This window comes from Schistocerca cancellata, chromosome 10, assembly GCF_023864275.1.
Source record: "Schistocerca cancellata isolate TAMUIC-IGC-003103 chromosome 10, iqSchCanc2.1, whole genome shotgun sequence".
Taxonomy (NCBI): Eukaryota; Metazoa; Arthropoda; class Insecta; order Orthoptera; family Acrididae; genus Schistocerca; species Schistocerca cancellata.
The window spans coordinates 116,563,444-116,585,741 of NC_064635.1; the positions used below are offsets into that span (position 1 = coordinate 116,563,444).

At 41.3% G+C, this 22,298-nt stretch overlaps 1 protein-coding gene across 1 annotated transcript in view; it reads left to right on the forward strand.

Annotated features, from left to right (window-relative positions):
- LOC126106653 (centrosomal protein of 164 kDa) overlaps positions 1–22,298 on the forward strand; it is a 675,221-nt gene that overhangs the window by 474,567 nt on the left and 178,356 nt on the right. Inside the window, exon 7 of the mRNA XM_049913016.1 lies at positions 18,243–18,500. Coding sequence (XP_049768973.1) covers positions 18,243–18,500 — 258 coding nt within the window. The remainder of the gene's footprint in view (positions 1–18,242; positions 18,501–22,298) is intronic.

The window sequence follows — 22,298 nt, forward strand, 5'->3', positions numbered from 1 at the left end:
ATGATATGAATATTTAGTTTCTCAAAAATGTCAGTGAGGTAAGCATTTTCAATAGCTGGCAGGTCGACAGACACACAAACGTTTGTGTGTCTGTCGACCTGCCAGCACTTTCATTTGGTAAGTCACATCATCTTTGTTTTTAGGTATATTTTTCCTTCGTGGAATGTTTCCTTCTATTATAACCATATATATATATATATATATATATATATATATATATATATATATATATATATATATATATACACTCCTGGAAATGGAAAAAAGAACACATTGACACCGGTGTGTCAGACCCACCATACTTGCTCCGGACACTGCGAGAGGGCTGTACAAGCAATGATCACACGCACGGCACAGCGGACACACCAGGAACCGCGGTGTTGGCCGTCGAATGGCGCTAGCTGCGCAGCATTTGTGCACCGCCGCCGTCAGTGTCAGCCAGTTTGCCGTGGCATACGGAGCTCCATCGCAGTCTTTAACACTGGTAGCATGCCGCGACAGTGTGGACGTGAACCGTATGTGCAGTTGACGGACTTTGAGCGAGGGCGTATAGTGGGCATGCGGGAGCCCAGGTGGACGTACCGCCGAATTGCTCAACACGTGGGGCGTGAGGTCTCCACAGTACATCGATGTTGTCGCCAGTGGTCGGCGGAAGGTGCACGTGCCCGTCGACCTGGGACCGGACCGCAGCGACGCACGGATGCACGCCAAGACCGTAGGATCCTACGCAGTGCCGTAGGGGACCGCACCGCCACTTCCCAGCAAATTAGGGACACTGTTGCTCCTAGGGTATCGGCGAGGACCATTCGCAACCGTCTCCATGAAGCTGGGCTACGGTCCCGCACACCGTTAGGCCGTCTTCCGCTCACGCCCCAACATCGTGCAGCCCGCCTCCAATGGTGTCGGGACAGGCGTGAATGGAGGGACGAATGGAGACGTGTCGTCTTCAGCGATGAGAGTCGCTTCTACCTTGGTGCCAATGATGGTCGTATGCGTGTTTGGCGCCGTGCAGGTGAGCGCCACAATCAGGACTGCATACGACCGAGGCACACAGGGCCAACACCCGGCATCATGGTGTGGGGAGCGATCTCCTACACTGGCCGTACACCACTGGTGATCGTCGAGGGGACACTGAATAGTGCACGGTACATCGAAACCGTCATGGAACCCATCGTTCTACCATTCCTAGACCGGCAAGGGAACTTGCTATTCCAACAGGACAATGCACGTCCGCATGTATCCCGTGCCACCCAACGTGCTCTAGAAGGTGTAAGTCAACTACCCTGGCCAGCAAGATCTCCGGATCTGTCCCTCATTGAGCATGTTTGGGACTGGATGAAGCGTCGTCTCACGCGGTCTGCACGTCCAGCACGAACGCTGGTCCAACTGAGGCGCCAGGTGGAAATGGCATGGCAAGCCGTTCCACAGGACTGCATCCAGCATCTCTACGATCGTCTCCATGGGAGAATAGCAGCCTGCATTGCTGCGAAAGGTGGATATACACTGTACTAGTGCCGACATTGTGCATGCTCTGTTGCCTGTGTCTATGTGCCTGTGGTTCTGTCAGTGTGATCATGTGATGTATCTGACCCCAGGAATGTGTCAATAAAGTTTCCCCTTCCTGGGACAATGAATTCACGGTGTTCTTATTTCAATTTCCAGGAGTGTATATATATATATATATATATATATATATATATATATATATACATACTTGCCTCTCAATCCTTCTTGACACTATCCATATATATATATATATATATATATATATATATATATATATATATATATTGCTTTAATAATATTAACTGTCTCTATAACTGTTTGCAGAACTTCATTAAGGCATGAGCTAAGTTCTTTAGTAGTCAGAACCTCTCAGTGTATCATACAGTGAGTCCGTACTCTATTAGGAGCTGCAGCTTTAACTTTTGATTGCAGTCCACCAAGAATTCCAGACAGTGAGTGAGCTCCGTGTATGCATGCTTCAGTGCACCTATTAATAATATCCTGTTTTGATTAAAAAAGAATATTGATCATGTCAAAAAGACTTAAAGCGGTAACTGTTTTCAGCATCAACTCACAGAAAAGCAATTGCTCTTGAATGTTAAACTCATCAACGAAACAAACATAAGCAATCATATGAGTATCTTTATGAATATCAGTTGCTTCACCCACTTGATTATACAGTTTATCAATTAACTGCTCGAGGAAAGAGTCATAAATGTCTAAATGTCTTCTATGCACCGTGTTATTACGGATAGAAATACTTTTCAATTGTTGAGCAAACGAATCGCCAAATATTTTTAATACTGTATCAAACCGTGCCGGTAAAACCAGAATTTCTGAAACTGTGTTTCATTTCTTGCATTTAACAATCCTATGCGAAATCTTGTAGGGGGCTAAAAGGGCCATAGAATTCAAATTTCCCATTTTAGTAAAGTTTCTCTAGGCGGACAATAAAACACTTTGTTTGCTAACATTTCTTTTGTTTCTTCAATTGTGTTTGGTATCTCACATTTAGTAATCCTATGCAAAATCTGGTAAGAGGCTAAAAGGGCAATAGAAATCATGTGCGTTGTTTAGCAAAAATCTTCTGGGTAGACAAGAAAACATTTAGTTTCCTGACAATCCTTTTGGTTTTCCAATTAATTCAGGATATTTGGTTTCAAGATGTGTCTTTAACTTGTTAGGCTTCATGCTATCAGCAGCTAAAATGGTTAAACAGATCACACACTGTGGACGCCTCACCATTTGATTGTAGTTTTTGTGAATCCAGGCAACAAATAGTTCTCATCATATCCTCTCATCCACCAGCACCTTCTCTCCTGCCAGTTAATGGACCACTGCTGTCTTCCTGTCTGTCACTAACCAGGAATCACTTCATACTGCAGTCAACTTATTCATGTGAAGTCTGAAAGACTGTAAGGCCAGCCACATCGAAATACATGAGACAAAGTTTGCACTGTGCACAATAATTAAGGATACGTTCACAGTGCAGCTGACAATAGGTGATTCCACCGATGGCCGACCTCACCCAGCTCGCTGGATCATTTCAAACAATGCTAAAAACATGGCTGAAGTTTCATTGTTGTTGTCTAGACCTACAACACTGACATTGGGCGAAATGTCTGGGTGTCATCATAACTGCCGTCTGCTTCACGTCTGCTGTGCAGCGAGCTACCTTAATTTAAGTATTAACTGTATTTTTCTTACTTGTCACTTCTTCTTCGTATTTTTTGCTTTTATGAAGCTTTAATTGTCGGGTGCTATTAATAGTGTTCCATAGATTTCGTGTTTGTTTTGAATACAGTCAGAGAGAGTCCCTTTAGTCAGCCATAGTGCTAGTAGTGTTAGTGTCGTCGTAACTGCCGTCTGCTTCACGTCTGCTGTGCAGCGAGCTACCTTAATTTAAGTATTAACTGTACTTTTCTTACTTGTCACTTCTTCTTCCATGTGTTTTTGCTTTTAGGAAGCTTTAATTGTCGAGTGCTATTAATAGTTCCATAGATTTCGTGTTTGTTTTGAATACAGTCAGAGTCCCTTTAGTCAACCATAGTGCCAGTAGTGCTAGTGTTTATTTTCAATACAGTCCAGAGACAGGTAGTGCTATTTTCATTGTTTTCTACAAGAAGTGGCTAGCAACCACAGTTTATTGACTAAACAGCCACCTTTAGTGAATTAGCAGTCTAGTTAAACGTTGATTAACTCTCTTCAGTAAATTGATTCCTTAGGATGGATAGGATGTGTGACTGCTGTGTATGGACGCAGGAGGAGCTGGCCACTGTTCGCGAACAGCTGAGCGTGTTGATGGCCGTGGTCAGCCGTCTTCAGGCTGCTGCCTCGGAGTGTAGCGGCAGTGGGGAGTCTGGTGCATCGCAAGGTACACCCCAGGTGTTACATGCTTCACCCATTGTCCCTGCTGTCGAGACATCTTCGCGGGTACCGGGCGCGGTTGGGCCACCCTCTCCCCAAGGGGAGTGGCAGGTTCAGCGGCGTTCGCAGCGCACGAGGCGGAGGGTCAATGTGGAGGCTGGCCGTGTGGTATCGCCCGCTCTGACTGTGAGTGGACGTGTGGCTGCTCCTTCAGCAAGGTCCGAGCAGGCACACGGGGGGAGGGGTTTATTAGTTACTGGGAGCTCCAACGTTAGGTGGGTGATGGAGCCCCTTAGGGAAATAGCGGGAAGGTCGGGGAAGAAGGCCAGTGTTCACTCTGTCTGCTTGCTGGGGGGTCTCATTTGAGATGTGGAGGAGGCCCTACCGGCGGCGATAGAGAGCACTGGGTGCACCAGACTGCAAATTGTTGCTCATGTCGGCACCAATGACTCCTGCCGTCTGGGTTCAGAGGTCATCCTCAGTTCGTACAGGCGGTTGGCAGAATTGGTGAAGGCGGAAAGCCTCGCTCACGGGGTGGAATCAGAGCTAACTATTTGTAGTATCGTTCCCAGAACCGATCGCGGTCCTCTGGTTTGGAGCCGAGTGGAAGGCTTAAACCAGAGGCTCAGACGATTCTGCGGAGATCTGGGGTGCAAATTTCTCGACCTCCGCTATCGGGTGGAGAAATGTAGGGTCCCCCTGAATAGGTCAGGCGTGCACTACACGCTGGAAGCGGCTACAACGGTAGCAGAGTACGTGTGGAGGGCACATGGGGGTTTTTTAGGTTAGAGAATTCCCTCCCTAGGCCCGACAAGACGCCTCCTGATACGTGGCAAAGTAGGAGTAGGCAAAATGCAACAGGGAATAACAGTATTAATGCACTGATAGTAAACTGCAGGAGCGTCTATAGAAAGGTCCCAGAACTGCTCTCATTAATAAACGGTCACAACGCCCATTTAGTACTAGGGACAGAAAGTTGGCTGAAACCAGACGTAAACAGTAATGAAATCCTAAACTCAGATTGGAATGTATACCGCAGAGACAGGCTGAACAGTGAAGGGGGAGGTGTGTTTATAGCAATAAGAAGTGCAATAGTATCGAAGGAAATTGACGGAGATCCGAAATGTAAAATGATTTGGGTGAAGATCACGGTTAAAGCAGGCTCAGACATGGTAATTGGATGTCTCTATAGGCCCCCTGGCTCAGCAGCTGTTGTGGCTGAGCACCTGAAGGATAATTTGGAAAATATTTCGAGTAGATTTCCCCACCATGTTATAGTTCTGGGTGGAGATTTTAATTTGCCAGATATAGACTGTTTTAAGTGCTTTATCTGAAAACTACCTTGAGCAGTTAAACAGAGAACCGGCTTGTGGCGATAACATATTAGACCTTCTGGTGACAAACAGACCCGAACTATTTGAAAAAGTTAATGCAGAACAGGGAATCAGCGATCATAAAGCGGTTACGGCATCGAAGATTTCAGATGTAAATAGAAATATTAAAAAGGGTAGGAAGACTTTTCTGTTTAGAAAAAGTGACAAAAAGCAGATTTCAGAGTACCTGTTGGCTCAACACAAAAGTTTTGTCTCAAGTACAGATAGTGTTGAGGATCAGTGGACAAAGTTCAAAACCATTGTACATTATGCGTTAGATGAGTATGTGCCAAGCAAGATCGTAAGAGATGGAAAAGAGCCACCGTGGTACAACAACCGAGTTAGAAAACTGCTGCGGAAGCAAGGAACTTCACAGCAAACATAAACATAGCCAAAGCCTTGCAGACAAAAAAAAATTACGCGAAGCGAAATGTACTGTGTGGAGGGCTATGCGAGAGGCATTCAATGAATTCGAAAGTAAAGTTCTATGTACTGACTTGGCAGAAAATCCTAAGAAATTTTGGTCTTATGTCAAAGCGGTAGGTGGATCAAAACAAAATGTTCAGACATTCTGTGACCAAAATGGTAATGAAACAGAGGATGACAGACTAAAGGCCGAAATACTAAATGTCTTTTTCCAAAGTTGTTTCCCAGAGGAAGACTGCACTGTAGTTCCTTCTCTAGATTGTCGCACAGATGACAAAATGGTAGATATGGAAATAGACGACAGAGGGATAGAGAAACAATTAAAATCACTCAAAAGAGGAAAGGCCTCTGGACCTGATGGGATACCAGTTCGATTTTACACAGAGTATGCGAAGGAACTTGCCCCACTTCTTGCAGCGGTGTACCATAGGTCTCTAGAAGAGCGTAGCGTTCCAAAGGATTGGAAAAGGGCACAGGTCATCCCCGTTTTTAAGAAGGGACATCGAACAGATGTGCAGAACTATAGACCTATATCTCTAACGTCGATCAGTTGCAGAATTTTGGAACATGTATTGTGTTCGAGTATAATGACTTTTCTGGAGACTAGAAATGTACTCTGTAGGAATCAGATTGGGTTTCGAAAAGGACGGTCATGTGAAACCCAGCTCGCGCTATTCGTCCACGAGACTCAGAGGGCCATAGACACGGGTTCACGGGTAGATACCGTGTTTCTTGACTTCCGCAAGGCGTTCGATACAGTTCCCCACAGTCGTTTAATGAACAAAGTAAGAGCATATGGACTATCAGACCAGTTGTGTGACTGGATTGAGGAGTTCCTAGATAACTGGACGCAGCATGTCATCCTCAATGGAGAGAAGTCTTCCGAAGTAAGAGTGATTTTAGGTGTTTCTCAGGGGAGTGTCATAGGACCGTTGCTGTTCACAATATACATAAATGACGTGGTGGATGACATCGGAAGTTCACTGAGGCTTTTTGCAGATGATGCTGTGGTGTATCGAGAGGTTGTAACAATGGAAAATTGTACTGAAATGCAGGAGGATCTGCAGCGAATTGATGCATGGTGTAGGGAATGGCAATTGAATCTCAATATAGACAAGTGTAATGTGCTGCGAATACACAGAAAGATAGATCCTTTATCATTTAGCTACAAAATAGCAGGTCAGCAACTGGAAGCGGTTAATACCATAAATTATCTGGGAGTACGCATTAGGAGTGATTTAAAATGGAATGATCATATTAAGTTGATCGTCGGTAAATCAAATGGCAGACTGAGATTCGTTGGAAGAATCCTAAGGAAATGCAATCCGAAAACAAAGAAAGTAGGTTACAGTACGCTTGTTCGCCCACTGCTTGAATACTGCTCAGCAGTGTGGGATCCGTACCAGATAGGGTTGATAGAAGATATAGAGAAGATCCAACGGAGAGCAGCGCGCTTCGTTACAGGATCATTTAGTAATTGCGAAAGCGTTACGGAGATGATAGATAAACTCCAGTGGAAGACTCTGCAGGAGAGATGCTCAGTAGCTCGGTATGGGCTTTTGTCAAAGTTTCGAGAACATACCTTCACCGAAGAGTCAAGCAGTATATTGCTCCCTCCTACGTATATCTCGCGAAGAGACCATGAGGATAAAATCAGAGAGATTAGAGCCCACACAGAAGCATACCGACAATCCTTCTTTCCACGAACAATACGAGACTGGAATAGAAGGGAGAACCGATACAGGTACTCAGGGTACCCTCCGCCACACACCGTCTGGTGGCTTGCGGAGTATTAAAAAAAATCAGTCCAGATCATTGGTACTTTCTTTGTTCAAAGGAAAAGATAAATGTAGCTGTTTGTTAATAAGATTTTTTTTTTTTTTTAGCCATACCATGCCTCCTTTCCAGGTTATTCATGCACCCCTTGGGGGTTTGCACCCCACAGGTTGAGAACTACTGGTATATTGTTCACTCATTTACAATGAATATGCCTAACAGTTGGTTCATTATTCAGAACATCACAAATACATTAATATAGATTATGTCCAAAACAGTCTGTCTTAATTAAAGACTCCAGTTGAATATACATATAACAAGTTTTCTCTTGTGCCTATGATGTCATTGCCATTGTCATGGCCGTTCTTCCATGGTTCACATTATACCTACAAGGTGGGACCAGAGTGCAAGAAATAAATCCACCCAGCAGGTACTGTGAATGCAGTAACATTTCTGTCATTGCCCCAGCTTGCAAGTATGCTGCACGCATCCGTTCCAGAGTACATGCATGTAAATAATACACACATCGAAGCACCAGGGTGTACCAATTCATTATTTACCAAATTATTTGCAAATGTGGCATGGCATACCTTGACCAAATGGTGATGCACACAGTCAGATAATTGTGCAAGGAAACACCAGTCACATACGTAGATGTAGTGTACCCAGTCTGCCATACCACGGCTTTTCACAGTTGAAGGGCATCCAGTGAATGATAATAATGACACAGAATTAATTACTCAATCAACAACAAGTATCATCAAGTGATGTTTAATGGAGTTATCATAAGTAATATCAGATATGCTGATGACACTGTCTTATTTGGAACCAGACTGGAAGAGAGTAATACTGGGGGTCCATGTTTAAATGTCAAGAAGACAAAATGGATGGTTGTCAGAAGAAATTGGGACAAGATACAGGGCACTCTTTCTTTCACTTGTTAGTTTTGAGATCAAAAGTGTTTCATCATATAAGTATGTGAGATGTCAAATTGACAAGAACTGGAATTTGTCTCAAGAAATTCACTGCAGAATTGAAGAGGCCAGAAGCTCTTTTCAGAAAATGAAGAAAGTTCTGACTAACCATTACAAAGATATTCCATTTCACACTCAGCTAATGTGATGCTACATGTTCATTATTCTACTCTGTGGAGCTGAGTCATTGGCTACTGAAGGATTTAAGGATACCACGTACAAAGAAAAGATGTGAATGTGGCAGCACTGTAGCATAAGAACAAAGAATGAGAGATTACCAGTACTGTCAAGAGAAGGAAACTCTAAATCTTTGGTCATATATTGTGCACAACCAGTACAACCTGTTGCAAATAATACTTCAAGGAAAGAGTAATGGCAGGTGTGGTCCAGGACATAGAGATTATTCTGGCTGAAGAACTGATTCAAGTGCTTTGGATTGTTCACTGTTCAGAAAATCCGAGGTCTAAAAACAGATCATGCTACCGATCGCCTATGTTCTTGAAAGATGAGGTGCTAGAAGAAGAAGAAGAAGAAGAAGAAGAAAAGTCAACAACTTACTGGGCACTTGTCGCAAAAGAGATAGGCCACTCCAGAGGAGCAATGCAAGTAATGAACCGTTTATCTGCTTGGAGACTGATGTTGAGTGAAGGGTTATTCGCGCAGACTGTGAAGTATATAGTGGCAAGCACAGAGACAAAAATAACTGCAGACTTGCTGTTCTGACCCAGAGGATGCTCTCATGTATGACACTACTGGAACTAGTGCCAGGGAAATACATGTAAAGACAGTGTCGTTTAGAACTCCACCAACAAACTTTCGGAGGTTGTTCAGGAATATTTTTTGAGTGTTTTGGTATTAGGGGCCCATGGTCTCCAAATGGAGATGACGATGGGAGATGTGGTGCTGCTAGAAGAATTTGGCAGAGGACTGAAAGACCTAAATGGAAAAAAGGCCCAGGGAGTAGGTGACATTCCTTCATAATTATTGTGCTCCTAAGTAGAGCAAACTCTACAAGATGGGCAAGATATTCTCATACTTCAAGAAAAATGTAATGATTCCAAATTAAAAAAAAAAAAATTCTGGCACAAATTAGTTACAGAAGAAGAGAAAAACTGGTGAAGCCAATCTTGGGGAAGTTTGAGTTCTGGAGGAATGTAGGAACTTGCTGAGCCTATCTTTAAAGATAGTTTAAAGAGAGGCAAACCTACATGTGTAGAATTTGCTGATTTAGATGTGGCTTTTGACAGTATTGACTGGGCTACACTCTGAAATTATGAAGGTAGCAGGAATAAAATACTGGAGGTGAAAGTTTATTCATAACTTGTACAGAAACCATAGCACATTTCTAAGATTTGAAGAACATGGAAGGGAAGCAAGTGTGAGAAAAGAGTCACACAGGGTTGTAGGCTATCCCTGATGTTATTCAAGTTGTACATTGAGAGAAATAAAAATTTTGAGCTTTGCCAGTGACATTGCAATTGTCAGAAAGAGTAAAGAACTTGGAAGAGGAATGGAATGGACAGTGTCATGAAAGGAGGATATTAGATGAACATCAACAAAATCATAACAAGGATAATGGAATATACTCAAATTAAATAATGTGATGCTGAGGGTATTAGACTAGGAAATGAAACACTATAAGCAGTAAATGAGTTTTTTTTATTTTGCAAAAAATGGGGGTCAGTGGCTTCCAAAGTAGGGAAGATATAAAAATGCATACTTCAGTAGCAAGAAAAAAAATTTTTGTTTGCATCAAATACAGATTTCACTTGAAAAGGAAGAAAAATCAGCCAACCAGTTGCATAACACAGCCTTGTTAGCTCTTGACCTATGTTTCTATAATTATAAAACGTTTGGAAGGAGTTTGTAATACCTAGAAATTACACATTGATTACAGAAGGTTCAAGCAAAACAGAAATAGCAAATTCAGATAAAATACTATAAGCCAAGGGTACAAACTTACTTGTTACACATTGTGTAGGAAAAAAAAAGAAAAAAAAGCTCCATCAGAACAGACGTTAGAAGACCCAGCAGAGCTGACCGACCGCTGCGTCATACTCAGCTGTTAGGTGTCACTGGATGCAGATGTGGAGGGGCATGTGGTCAGCACACCGTTCTCCTGGCAGCTGTTGTTAGCTTTTGTTTTTGTGACCTTCTAGTTCTCATCAACAAGCTCCTCAGCTGGCCTCACAAGGGCCGAGTGCACCCTGCTTGCCGACAGCACTCGGTAGACCTGGACGCTCACCCATCCAGCTGCTAGCCGTGTCCTGCAGCACTTAACTGTGGTGAGCTGATGGGAACCAGTGTATTAGAATAAAGCCATCTGGCTTGTGTCAAGTAACATTCACCTCAAGAACAATAAAAAACAAGTTCAATAACAACATGTATGTTGCTAGAGAAGAAAGATTCATCCATTCCATTGTATCTGTTAAATTGTTTTAGTGACACTATTTTTTAGTAGAATTTTTCTAGTATAATTAGTTTTTAGACAAGGGTTTTTTAATAACTTTTATTAGCATCATGGTAAAGGTAAATGTCAGCTTGATGATCACATATTATTTTTATTTGTGAATTGTCAGATGTAAGCTCCTCAGCTATTAGCACTTAAGCACGAACAATTTTTTTGTCCGTTGATTTTATGTAAACCACTCAGCATAAGAAATGCACACATTGTGCTGTCTGTGCAGAAATTACATTAACTTCAGAGCTAGTTTGTCAGTCAGTTCACAAATTTTATCCGTGAAGTTCACGCTGATGTTATCTAATTATCATGAGGTGTTATTTTATTGTTTCTGAGGTGACTTTTACTTAACATGACCCAGATGGCTTTTTCAGTTGAATATGGACTGGGGGAAAGGAATGAAGGAGGCAGTCACCAGGAATAATTTTGCACGCAGCATAATTTAATCATCTCTAACATATGGTTTAAGAATTATGTAAGAAGATAGAAGGTTGTGTACATGAAAGAGAGCTAGAGACAAAGTAAGGTTTCAGATTGATTGTATAATGGTAAGACAGGGGTTTCAGATCGATTGTATAATGATAAGACAGAGGTTTCAATTGATTATATAATGGTAAGACAGGGATATCGGAACCAGATATTCAATTTTAAGACATTTCCATGGCCAGTTGTGGACTCTGTCCACAATTTATTGCTTATGAACTGTAAAATAAAACTGAAGAAATTGCAAAAAAAAGGTAGGAAATTGAGGAGATTGGACCTGGATAAGTTGACAGAACCAGAAGTTGTTAAGCATTTCAGAGGGAGCAGTAGGCAACAGTTTACTAGAACAAGGGAAAGGAATACAGCAGAAGATAGTTGGGCAGCTTTGAGAGGTGATATAGTGAAGGCATCAGGGGACTAAATAAGTAAAAAGACAAGGTACAGTAGAAATCTGTGCTAAACACAGGAAATATTGAATTTAATTGATGAAAGGAGAACATATGAAAATGCACCAAATGAAGCAGGCAAAAGGGAATATGAATATACAAAAAATAAGATTGCCAGGAAATGCAAAATGGCTGAATAAGAATGGCTAGAGGACAAATGTAAGGATCAAGAAGCATATTTCACTGAGGAAACCTCCCTACAGGAAAATTAAAGAAGTCTTTGAAGAAAAGAGAAGCAGCTGTATGAATATCGAGAGCTCAGATGGAAAACCAGTCCTAAGCAAAGAAGTGAAAAGTGAAAGATGGAAGGATTGTGATAGAGGTTCTATGCAAGGGATATGAACTAGTGGGCATTATTACAGAAATTGAAGAGGACGTAGATGTTTTAGCATTTGTAGAATTAGAGAAAGCTGTTGACATGGTTGACTGGCATACTCTCTTTGAATTTCTGAATGTAGCAGGGGTAAAATACAGGGAGCAAAAGCCTATTTACAATTTGTGCTGAAACCAAACAGCAGTTATAAGAGTTGAGGGGCATGAAATGGAGGCTGTGGTTGAAAAGGAAGTGAGACATGGTTGTAGGCTATCCCCAGTCTTATTGTATATGTATACTGAGCAAGCAGTAAAGGAAACCAAAGTAAAATTTGGAGTAGAAATTAAAGTTCAGGTAGAAGAAGTAAAAACTTTGAGGTTTGATGATGACATTGTAATTCTGTCACAGGCAGCAAAGGACTCTGAAGAGCAATTAATCAGAATGGACAGTGTCTTGAAAGGAAGCTATGAGATGAATATCAAGAAAAACAAAACATGGATAAGGGAAGTAGTCAAATAATATCAGGTGATGCAGAGAGAATTAGATTAGGAAACAAGACACATAAAGTAGCAGGTGATTTCTGCTTTTTGGGCAGCAAAATAACTGATGATGGCTGAAGTTAGAGAATATAAAATGTGGACTGACAAAGACAAGAAAAGAGAAGTTTGTTAACGTCGAATAAAGATTTAAGTGTTAGAAAGTCTTTTCTAAAGGGATTTGTCTGAAGTGTAACATGGACAACAAACAGTTTAGACAAAAAGAGAATAGAGGCTTTTGAGACGTTGTGCTACAGAAGAGTGTGGAAGATTAACAACAATATAGGAACAGATAGATTGCTATTCACCATAAAGAAATCATGTCAAACTGCAGACAGGCACAATTAAAAGACACTTGCTAAAGGTTTCAGCCACAGCCCTCATCAGTAAAAGGAAGATATGAGAGACAAATGGTGTCTGGTAATGTGTGCAGGGACTAAACTGCCAGCAAGTGCAGTGTCAGGAGGTTGAGGGACAGGGAGATGGTGAAAAAAGGAGAGGAGGAGGGAAGAAGACTGGTGGATGCATTGGCAGAGAGCTGCAAATAAACAGGGTGGGAGATGAGAATGTGGAGGAGATGATAGGATAGCGGTGATGGAAACTGTTGGGTGAAGGGTGTGGGGCAGTATGTTACCTTAGGTTGAGGCCAGGATGATTATGGGAGCAGAGAATGTGTTGTAAGGTTAGCTCCCATTGGTGTTGTTCAGAAAATCTGGTGGTGGAGGGAAGGCTCCAGATGGCTAGGGTAGGGAAGCAGCCATTGAAAACAAGTGTGTTATGTTCAGCCACATGCTGTGCCACAAATGTGTTATGTTCAGCCGCGTGTTGTATCACAACATGTGGCTGAACATAACACACTTGATTTCAATGGCTGCTTCACTGCTCAAACCATTTGGATCCTTTCTTCCACCACCAGCTTTTCTGAACTGCGCTGATGGGAATTATACTTACAATACATTTTCCGCTCCCATAATTATCCTGGCTTCAACCTACGGTAACATAATGTACACACACCCTCCAACCAACAATTTCCACTCGCCCTCGTTTCATCTCCTCCCCATTCTCTTCTGGTTATTTGCAGCACTGTGCCAATACATCCCCCCACTTTCTCCACTCCTCTCTTTTTTTGCTCCTTTCTTCCCCTCCTTTGTGCCCCACAACCCCCCTGATGCTGCACCTGTTGGCAGTCTAGTCCCTGCACACTCCACCAGACAGCATTCGTCTCTCTCCCCAACTGTATACTACTATCACTGTCCCCATCCCCACCCCCTCCAGATTGCTGCTAGCATCCCAATTGATGTTGCAGAGTTGGCAGTCACGTGTGTGTGTGTGTGTGTGTGTGTGTGTGTGTGTGTGAAGTGTACTAGCTTGTGTGTGTCTCTATTTTACTGATGAAGGCTGTTTATTTCTGAAGGTATTTGTCCGGAGCATAGCGTTATATGGAAGTCAAAATATGGTGCTACAGAAGAATGTTGTAGATTTTATGGGTTGATTGAGTAACTAATTCATTCATTCATTGTGTTCTGCAAATCCCATCAAGAGGCGGAACCTGCAGAATGTGGAATAAATCAACAGGAACTTAAGAGATAGGCAACAGAGAAGCTTAATCTGACTGCTGCATTAACGTTAACAGTCTTTATATTGCTAAAGCTGCTCGTGCACATACCTTCCAAATTCAAACAAGTAAATCAGTAAGAAAGCTGTTAATCTGAAGAAATTTCTACATCCTCTGTTGTGTTAATAGCTGCTTACGACAATGTAGAAGGGTATTCCTTATTTTTGTTATTCCATCCTGAACATTCTTCTGTTTGTCTTATTTACAGTGCTAATTCAGCTTTATAAAAAACACTGCTACGTACCAAGTAGCTAACAAAAGTTTTTGGTCCGAGTAGCTAGTGAGGTATGATTTTAGTTTTCTTTTGAACTGTTAGGGATGCCCAATTTCTTGCTTTTTATTAGGTGAAAGAACGTTGACTGTTTTACCATCAGAGTGTTTGTTAAGATTATCTTGTGTCTTGTATTGTGACTCTGTAAAAACAGTTTGCCTGCTACCTATTTTTATTAACAGCTAAAAAAAGTGTTAGGGGTAAATGTATTGGAAAAAGAGTCTAAGAATTCCAAGAGCCTTGAAAAGTCTTGTGCAAGACTTATGGTTATGTATGTTATATATTAAAAATAAGTGGTGCAACACATTTTTTTCTGAAAGCAGTTTAGTTTTATTTAGGATTCCAATGCACCATATTATACCCTTCCCTTTTGGCTGCAAAGCACTATTTTTCAACATAATCACCATTCAGTGTGACAATATTATGCCACCTTACTGGAAGGGCCTGTATGCACACATGGTTCAACTCTGCTAGTCAATGTTGGTGGCAACATCTTGCTGCATCAGTAGCCTCCCTAACAGCCATGTACTGCTTCCCACAGAGTGCATCCTTCATTGTGCCAAACAGATGAAAATTGGAAGGTGTGAGATCTGAGATGTAGGGTGGATGAGGAAGAATAGTCCAGCGAACGACGTGCGTTGTCATGGAGAAGCAGAAGTTCTTTTGCATTTTTGGGGTGGTGAACACACTGAAGTTGTTTCTTCAATTTCCTGAAGCTAGCACAGTACGCTTCTGGTTGATTGTTGCATCATGAGGGAGGACATCAGAGGGAATCCCAGTAGACTAGTGCCATAACTTTACTGGCTAAGGGTGCAGCTTTGAACTATTTCTTCAGATGAGCCACAGCAGTGTGCTGCAGGATGGTATGTGGGAGATCAGATAGGTTTGTGTGTTTTAATTCACTGGCAGTTGTCTTCAAATGCCTGTAAATATTTGCAGTGCTCTGGTTATCTCTGTGGCATAGCCATCTGTGCTCTGGTGGCATAGCCATCAACACACTGGACTCACATTTGGGAGAAAGATGGCTCAAATTCCCATCTTGCCATCCAGATTTAGGTTTTCTGTGATTTCCTTAAATGACTTCAGGCAAATGCCAGGAGGGTTCCATTGTAGAGGGGGCGGCCACTTTCCTTCCCTATCCTTTTGTATCTGAACTTGTGCTCCATCTCTAATGACCGTGCTGTTAATGGAATGTTAAAATCTCCCTTCTGTTAACTTCCTTGCATGCTGTGTAGTTCCTTAGTGGATACAGAAGTGAGAAACAGGTTCTGTGTATGAACAGAGAATTCAGATATTAATTTATTTTACATCTAATATCAAATAGTAAAAGTAATACATAACTTTGTTACTGTAGTTGGAATATCATTCTTAACACTAGCTTTGAATGTTGAAACATAGACAGATACTGCAGATTTACAAATCAGTCAGTAATCAATACAATAACTATTCAGTAGATCAGAAGCCCTGGCCACTATATAAGTCTATAAATGTTATTCAAAAGGCAAATGCACAAAATGGGCTCAGTGCAAAAATGTTCGAACTCAAGTACACACACTGCTTGGTGTGTTGGGAGGGGATTTGTGCATCTCATTGGCAGCAGCATAATCATTCATGCCAGTGCCCTTGTGCTGTTGTGGTGGCTGTAGGAAACGCAGCAGTGTAACTGGTGTCGCACGTACACACATAAAAAAAATGTTTTGTATCACCTCAGTTCCGAGAGTTCCGGAACCTGTACAGAAAATTGGAATAGAGATCAACATAAACATCATTTCTGTCCTTTATATTTCTCATGAAAACCACACATTGTATTTGTACCACCATACAGTGAGACCGTCAGAGGACGTGGTCCACACTGGTACCTCTAATACCCAGTAGCATGTCCTCTTGCATTGATGCATGCCTGTATTCATCATGGCATACTATCCACAAGTTCATCAAGGCACTGTTGGTCCAGATTGTCCCACTCCTCAATGGCTACTCGGCATAGATCCCTCAGAGTTGATGGTGGCTCACATCATCCATAAACAGGTCTTTTCAATCTATCCCAGGCATGTTCGATAGGCTTCATGTCTGGAGAACATGCTGGACACTCTAGTTAAGTGATGTCGTTATCCTGAAGGAAGTCATTCACAAGATGTGCACGATGGGGGCGCGAATTGTCATTCATGAAGACGAACGCCTTGCCAGTATGCTGTCAATATGGTTGCACTGTCGGTCAGAGGACGGCATTCACGTATCGTATAGCCATTACAGTGCATTCCATGACCATCAGCGGTGTACGTCGGCCATACATAATGCCACCCCAAAACAGCAGGGAACCTCCACCTTGCTGCACTTGCTGGACAGTGTGTGTAAAGTGTTCAACCTGACCGGGTTGCCTCCAAATACATCTCCAACGATTGTCTGGTTGCAGGCATATGTGACACTCATCGTTGAAGAGAATGTGATGCCAATCCTGAGCAGTCCATTCGGCATGTTGTTGGACTCATCTGTAACTTGCTGCATGGTGTCGTGGTTGCAAAGATGGACCTCGCCATGGACGTCAAGAGTGAAGTTGCGCATCATGCAGCCTATTGTGCACAGTTTGAGTCATAACACGATGTCTTGTGGCTGCACAAACAGAATTACTCAACATGGTGGCATTGCCATCAAGGTTCCTCCGAGCCATAATCCGTAGGTAGCGGTCATCCTTTGCAGTAGTAGCCATTGGGCGGCTTGAGCAAGGGATATCATTGACAGTTCCTGTCTCTCTGTATCTTCTCCACATTCAAACAACATCACTTTGGTTCACTCCAAGATGCCTGGACACTTCGCTTGTTGAGAGACCTTCCTGGCACAAGGTAACAACATGGACATGATTGAACTCCGGTATTGACCGTCTATGTATGGTTGAACTACAGACAACACAAGCCGTGTACCTCCTTTCTGGTGGAATGACTGGAACTGATCGACTGTTGGACCCCCTCCGTCTAATTGGCACTGCTCATGCATGGTTGTTTACATCTTTGGGCAGATTTAGTGACACCCCTGAACAGTCAAAGGGACTCTGTCTGTGATACAATATCCACAGTCAATGTCTATCTTCAGGTGTTCTGGGAATTGGGGTGATGCAAAACTTCTTTTGATGTGCGTATTTGAAAGTGTGGCCAACCATATAGCAGCCAGTATCGCACTTTCCTTCCTTCCTTCATTAGTTTGTGTGTTGATTCCATTTTAACTTCTGATTAAGCTTGATCATAAAGAATTTCACACAGTTTGCTTCATTTAGTGTTTGACCACTAATATTTACTTGTGGTGCCAACAGATCGGTATTGAAGAGGTACTGAATCAAGTTGGAGAAAAATAAATTTATAGTAAAAGCAGACTAGAAGAGATTGTTGAATGGTACACATCCTGAGGCATCAGGGAATCATCAGTCTGGCAGTAAATGGAAAGGGGGGTAGGGGTGTTAAGAGTAAACCATTTGAAATGAAATGGATGTTGATTGAAGTATTTATGCAGTGCTGAAGAGGTCTCCACAGAATGGACTAGTATAGAGAGATGCATGAAACTAGTTCCTCGAACTGAGGACCGCAATAACCTCACAACTTGTAAAACTCATCACTACCTTTTTTTTTTTTACAGTGATGGAATTGGTGAGGTGCAATTAATGCAGTGTCACACTGTTATTGCAGTGCAGGGTGTCTTATTCACAGGTGGTGGCTCAGTCTTCCTCAAATCTCGCCAACAACAACACCAGCAGCAGCAGCACCAGCAGCAACAAGCTGCAACAGCAACCACACCTACATCGGAAGACACTCCCGCTCCTGCGACTGGCGCAGGTGGATCGGGAGACGAGTCTTCCGTGCGACGAGGCATTCTTCGAGAGCAGCGGTCCGGCTCCACTGAGACCAGAGACGACTCAGCACGATCCAGCACGCCACTGTGGGAGATGAACCCGGCACACATGACAGGTGGCCGTGTTTACTGTTTCTGTTATACCGATAGCTCAGTTGTGGTGTATATTTACTTGTAATCGCTTCACACTTTCTTCTGTTTATAACTAGCAGGGATGGGGAAAATCTGAGGCATAGTCATAAAGTTTTAATTATCACATCAAAAAATAAGGTTACTTTATTAATTTTTAATGAAAACAATCCATTTCTGAAAACATAATATAATTGAATAGATAAAAGAAGAAATCTACTCACCAAGTGGTGGTGGGAGAAAACACATATAAAAGTTATAAAAATGTGCAAAGTTTCAGAGTCATTCACTCCTTCTTCTGGCAGAAGTTGAAGGGGAAGGAAGAGAAAGGACAGGCGAGGCTTAGGAAATGGAGAAAGTTATAGAAAAGTCACACAGAACCCTGGGTCAGGGGAGACTTACCACACAAGATAAGAAGGAAAGACTGTTGGGGACTGCATTGAACAAGACTAGAAAACCTGAGCGCTTAAAGGTGGAAGATACGGTAATAATCAAGTCAGAGATTACATCATATATTCCCTCCCATACAGCCTTGGAATTTGAGGCAAATGTATTTGTTCAGATGTGGACTCTACAGCAGTAGATTAGATTAGATTAGATTAGATTAATCCTAGTTCCATGGATCATGAATACGATATTTCGTAATGATGTGGAACGAGTCGAATTTTCCAATACATGACATAATTAGGTTAATTTAACAACATACTTAAGTTAATATAACAACTTTATTCTTTTGTGTGTTTTTTATTTTTCTTTATTTTTTATTTTTATTTTTTTATTTTTATTTTTATTTTTTTTATATTTTTTTTATTTTTTTTATTTTTTAATATTTTTTTTCTTAATTTATATCTAGAAATTCCTCTATGGAGTAGAAGGAGTTGTCATTCAGAAATTCTTTTAATTTCTTCTTAAATACTTGTTGGTTATCTGTCAGACTTTTGATACTATTTGGTAAGTGACCAAAGACTTTAGTGCCAGTATAATTCACCCCTTTCTGTGCCAAAGTTAGATTTAATCTTGAATAGTGAAGATCGTCCTTTCTCCTAGTATTGTAGTTATGCACACTGCTATTACTTTTGAATTGGGTTTGGTTGTTAATCACAAATTTCATAAGAGAGTATATATACTGAGAAGCTACTGTGAATATCCCTAGATCCTTAAATAAATGTCTGCAGGATGATCTTGGGTGGACTCCAGCTATTATTCTGATTACACGCTTTTGTGCAATAAATACTTTATTCCTCAGTGATGAATTACCCCAAAATATGATGCCATATGAAAGCAATGAGTGAAAATAGGCATAGTAAGCTAATTTACTAAGATGTTTATCACCAAAATTTGCAATGACCCTTATTGCATAAGTAGCTGAACTCAAACGTTTCAGCAGATCATCAATGTGTTTCTTCCAGTTTAATCTCTCATCAATGGACATACCTAAAAATTTGGAATATTCTACCTTAGCTATATGCTTCTGATTAAGGTCTATATTTATTAATGGCGTCATACCATTCACTGTACGGAACTGTATGTACTGTGTCTTATCAAAATTCAGTGAGAGTCCGTTTACAAGGAACCACTTAGTAATTTTCTGAAAGACAGTATTGACAATTTCATCAGATAATTCTTGTTTCTCAGGTGTGATTACTATACTTGTATCATCAGCAAAGAGAACTAACTTTGCCTCTTCATGAATATAGAATGGCAAGTCATTAATATATAATAAGAACAATAAAGGACCCAAGACTGACCCTTGTGGAACCCCATTCTTGATAGTTCCCCAGTTTGAGGAATGTGCTGATCTTTGCATGTTACGAGAACTACTTATTTCAACTTTCTGCACTCTTCCAGTTAGGTACGAATTAAACCATTTGTGCACTGTCCCACTCATGCCACAATACTTGAGCTTGTCTAGCAGAATTTCATGATTTACACAATCAAAAGCCTTTGAGAGATCACAAAAAATCCCAATGGGTGGTTTTCGGTTATTCAGATCATTCAAAATTTGACTGGTGAAAGCATATATGGCATTTTCTGTTGAAAAACCTTTCTGGAAACCAAACTGACATTTTGTTAGTACTTCATTTTTACAGATATGTGAAGCTACTCTTGAATACATTACTTTCTCAAAAATTTTGGATAAAGCTGTTAGAAGGGAGATTGGACGGTAATTGTTGACATCAGATCTATCCCCCTTTTTATGCAAAGGTATAACAATAGCATATTTCAGTCTATCAGGGAAAATGCCCTGTTCCAGAGAGCTATTACACAGGTGGCTGAGAATCTTACTTATCTGTTGAGAACAAGCTTTTAGTATTTTGCTGGAAATGCCATCAATTCCATGTGAGTTTTTGCTTTTAAGCAAGTTTATTATTTTCTTAATTTCAGAGGGAGAAGTGGGTGAGATTTCAATTGTATCAAATTGCATAGGTATGGCCTCTTCCATTAACAGCCTAGCATCTTCTAATGAACACCTGGATCCTACTATATCCACAACATTTAGAAAATGATTATTAAAAATATTTTCAACTTCTGACTTTTTGTTCGTAAAGCTTTCATTCAATTTGATGGTAATACTGTCTTCCTCTGCTCTTGGTTGACCTGTTTCTCTTTTAATAATATTCCAAATTGTTTTAATTTTATTATCAGAGTTGCTGATTTCAGACATGATACACATACTCCTGGATTTTTTAATAACTTTTCTTAATATAACACAGTAGTTTTTATAATTTTTGATAGTTTCTGGGTCACTACTCTTTCTTGCTGTCAGATACATTTCCCTTTTCCGGTTACAAGATATTTTTATACCCTTAGTAAGCCATGGTTTGTTACAAGGTTTCTTACGAGTATATTTAACTATTTTCTTGGGGAAGCAGTTTTCAAATGCATTTACAAAAATGTCATGAAATAAATTATATTTTAAATTGGCATCAGGTTCATGGTACACCTCATCCCAGTCTAACTGCTGTAGGCTTTCCCTGAAATTTGCAATTGTTAAATCGTTGACTGAACGTACTACTTTGGAGGACTGTTTAGTATTGCTGAATGGAGCTATGTCATATATTGTAACTATGTCACCATTCTCACCTCAGACTACACTGGACACACTAGCTCCAGTCATGGTACTGCTGATCCTTCCAAAAATCATCTTAGAAGTACACCTCTTGTCATTCGGTACTGTCCTGGTCTTGACTGTATCGAGCATCTACTCTGACAAGGCTGTGACTTCCTAAAACCATGCCCTGAAATGAGGTCTATTCTGTCTTGACATTTTGCTCACCACAACTAGAATACCTTATCATCACCCCTCAATCTCCACAATATCCTGATCAGAAAGTACACTCCTTCTGCACTCAATTCCTTACCACATGGTTCCTTACCTATGTGACCATCACCACTGTAAGATTTGCCCTTTGTACCCTCCTACCATCATCTTTGACCAAACTTGCCATCTGGATTCTCCCACCTGACACCAATTTCTCAGGGCTCCATTGCTGGGAAATGTCATTACAACATGCCCCTGGTTCTCACCACCTATCTAACTTAAATTTATGTTAATTTCTTCATTCTCAGCATTTCTTTTCAGTGACTGCTACTTTTTTTCACTCGCTTTTAGTTTTTTGTACCTGTTATTTTCTGACCTGTCTCTTTGCCACCACTTCCCCCCCCCCCCCTCCCCCTGCCGTCCCCACACACCCCACCTGTCTACCATGTATAATATAGACTGAGCTTTCCACTCTTGTTATCTTTTGCACAAAGTTTTGCCAATAATCTCTGCCTTGCTTATT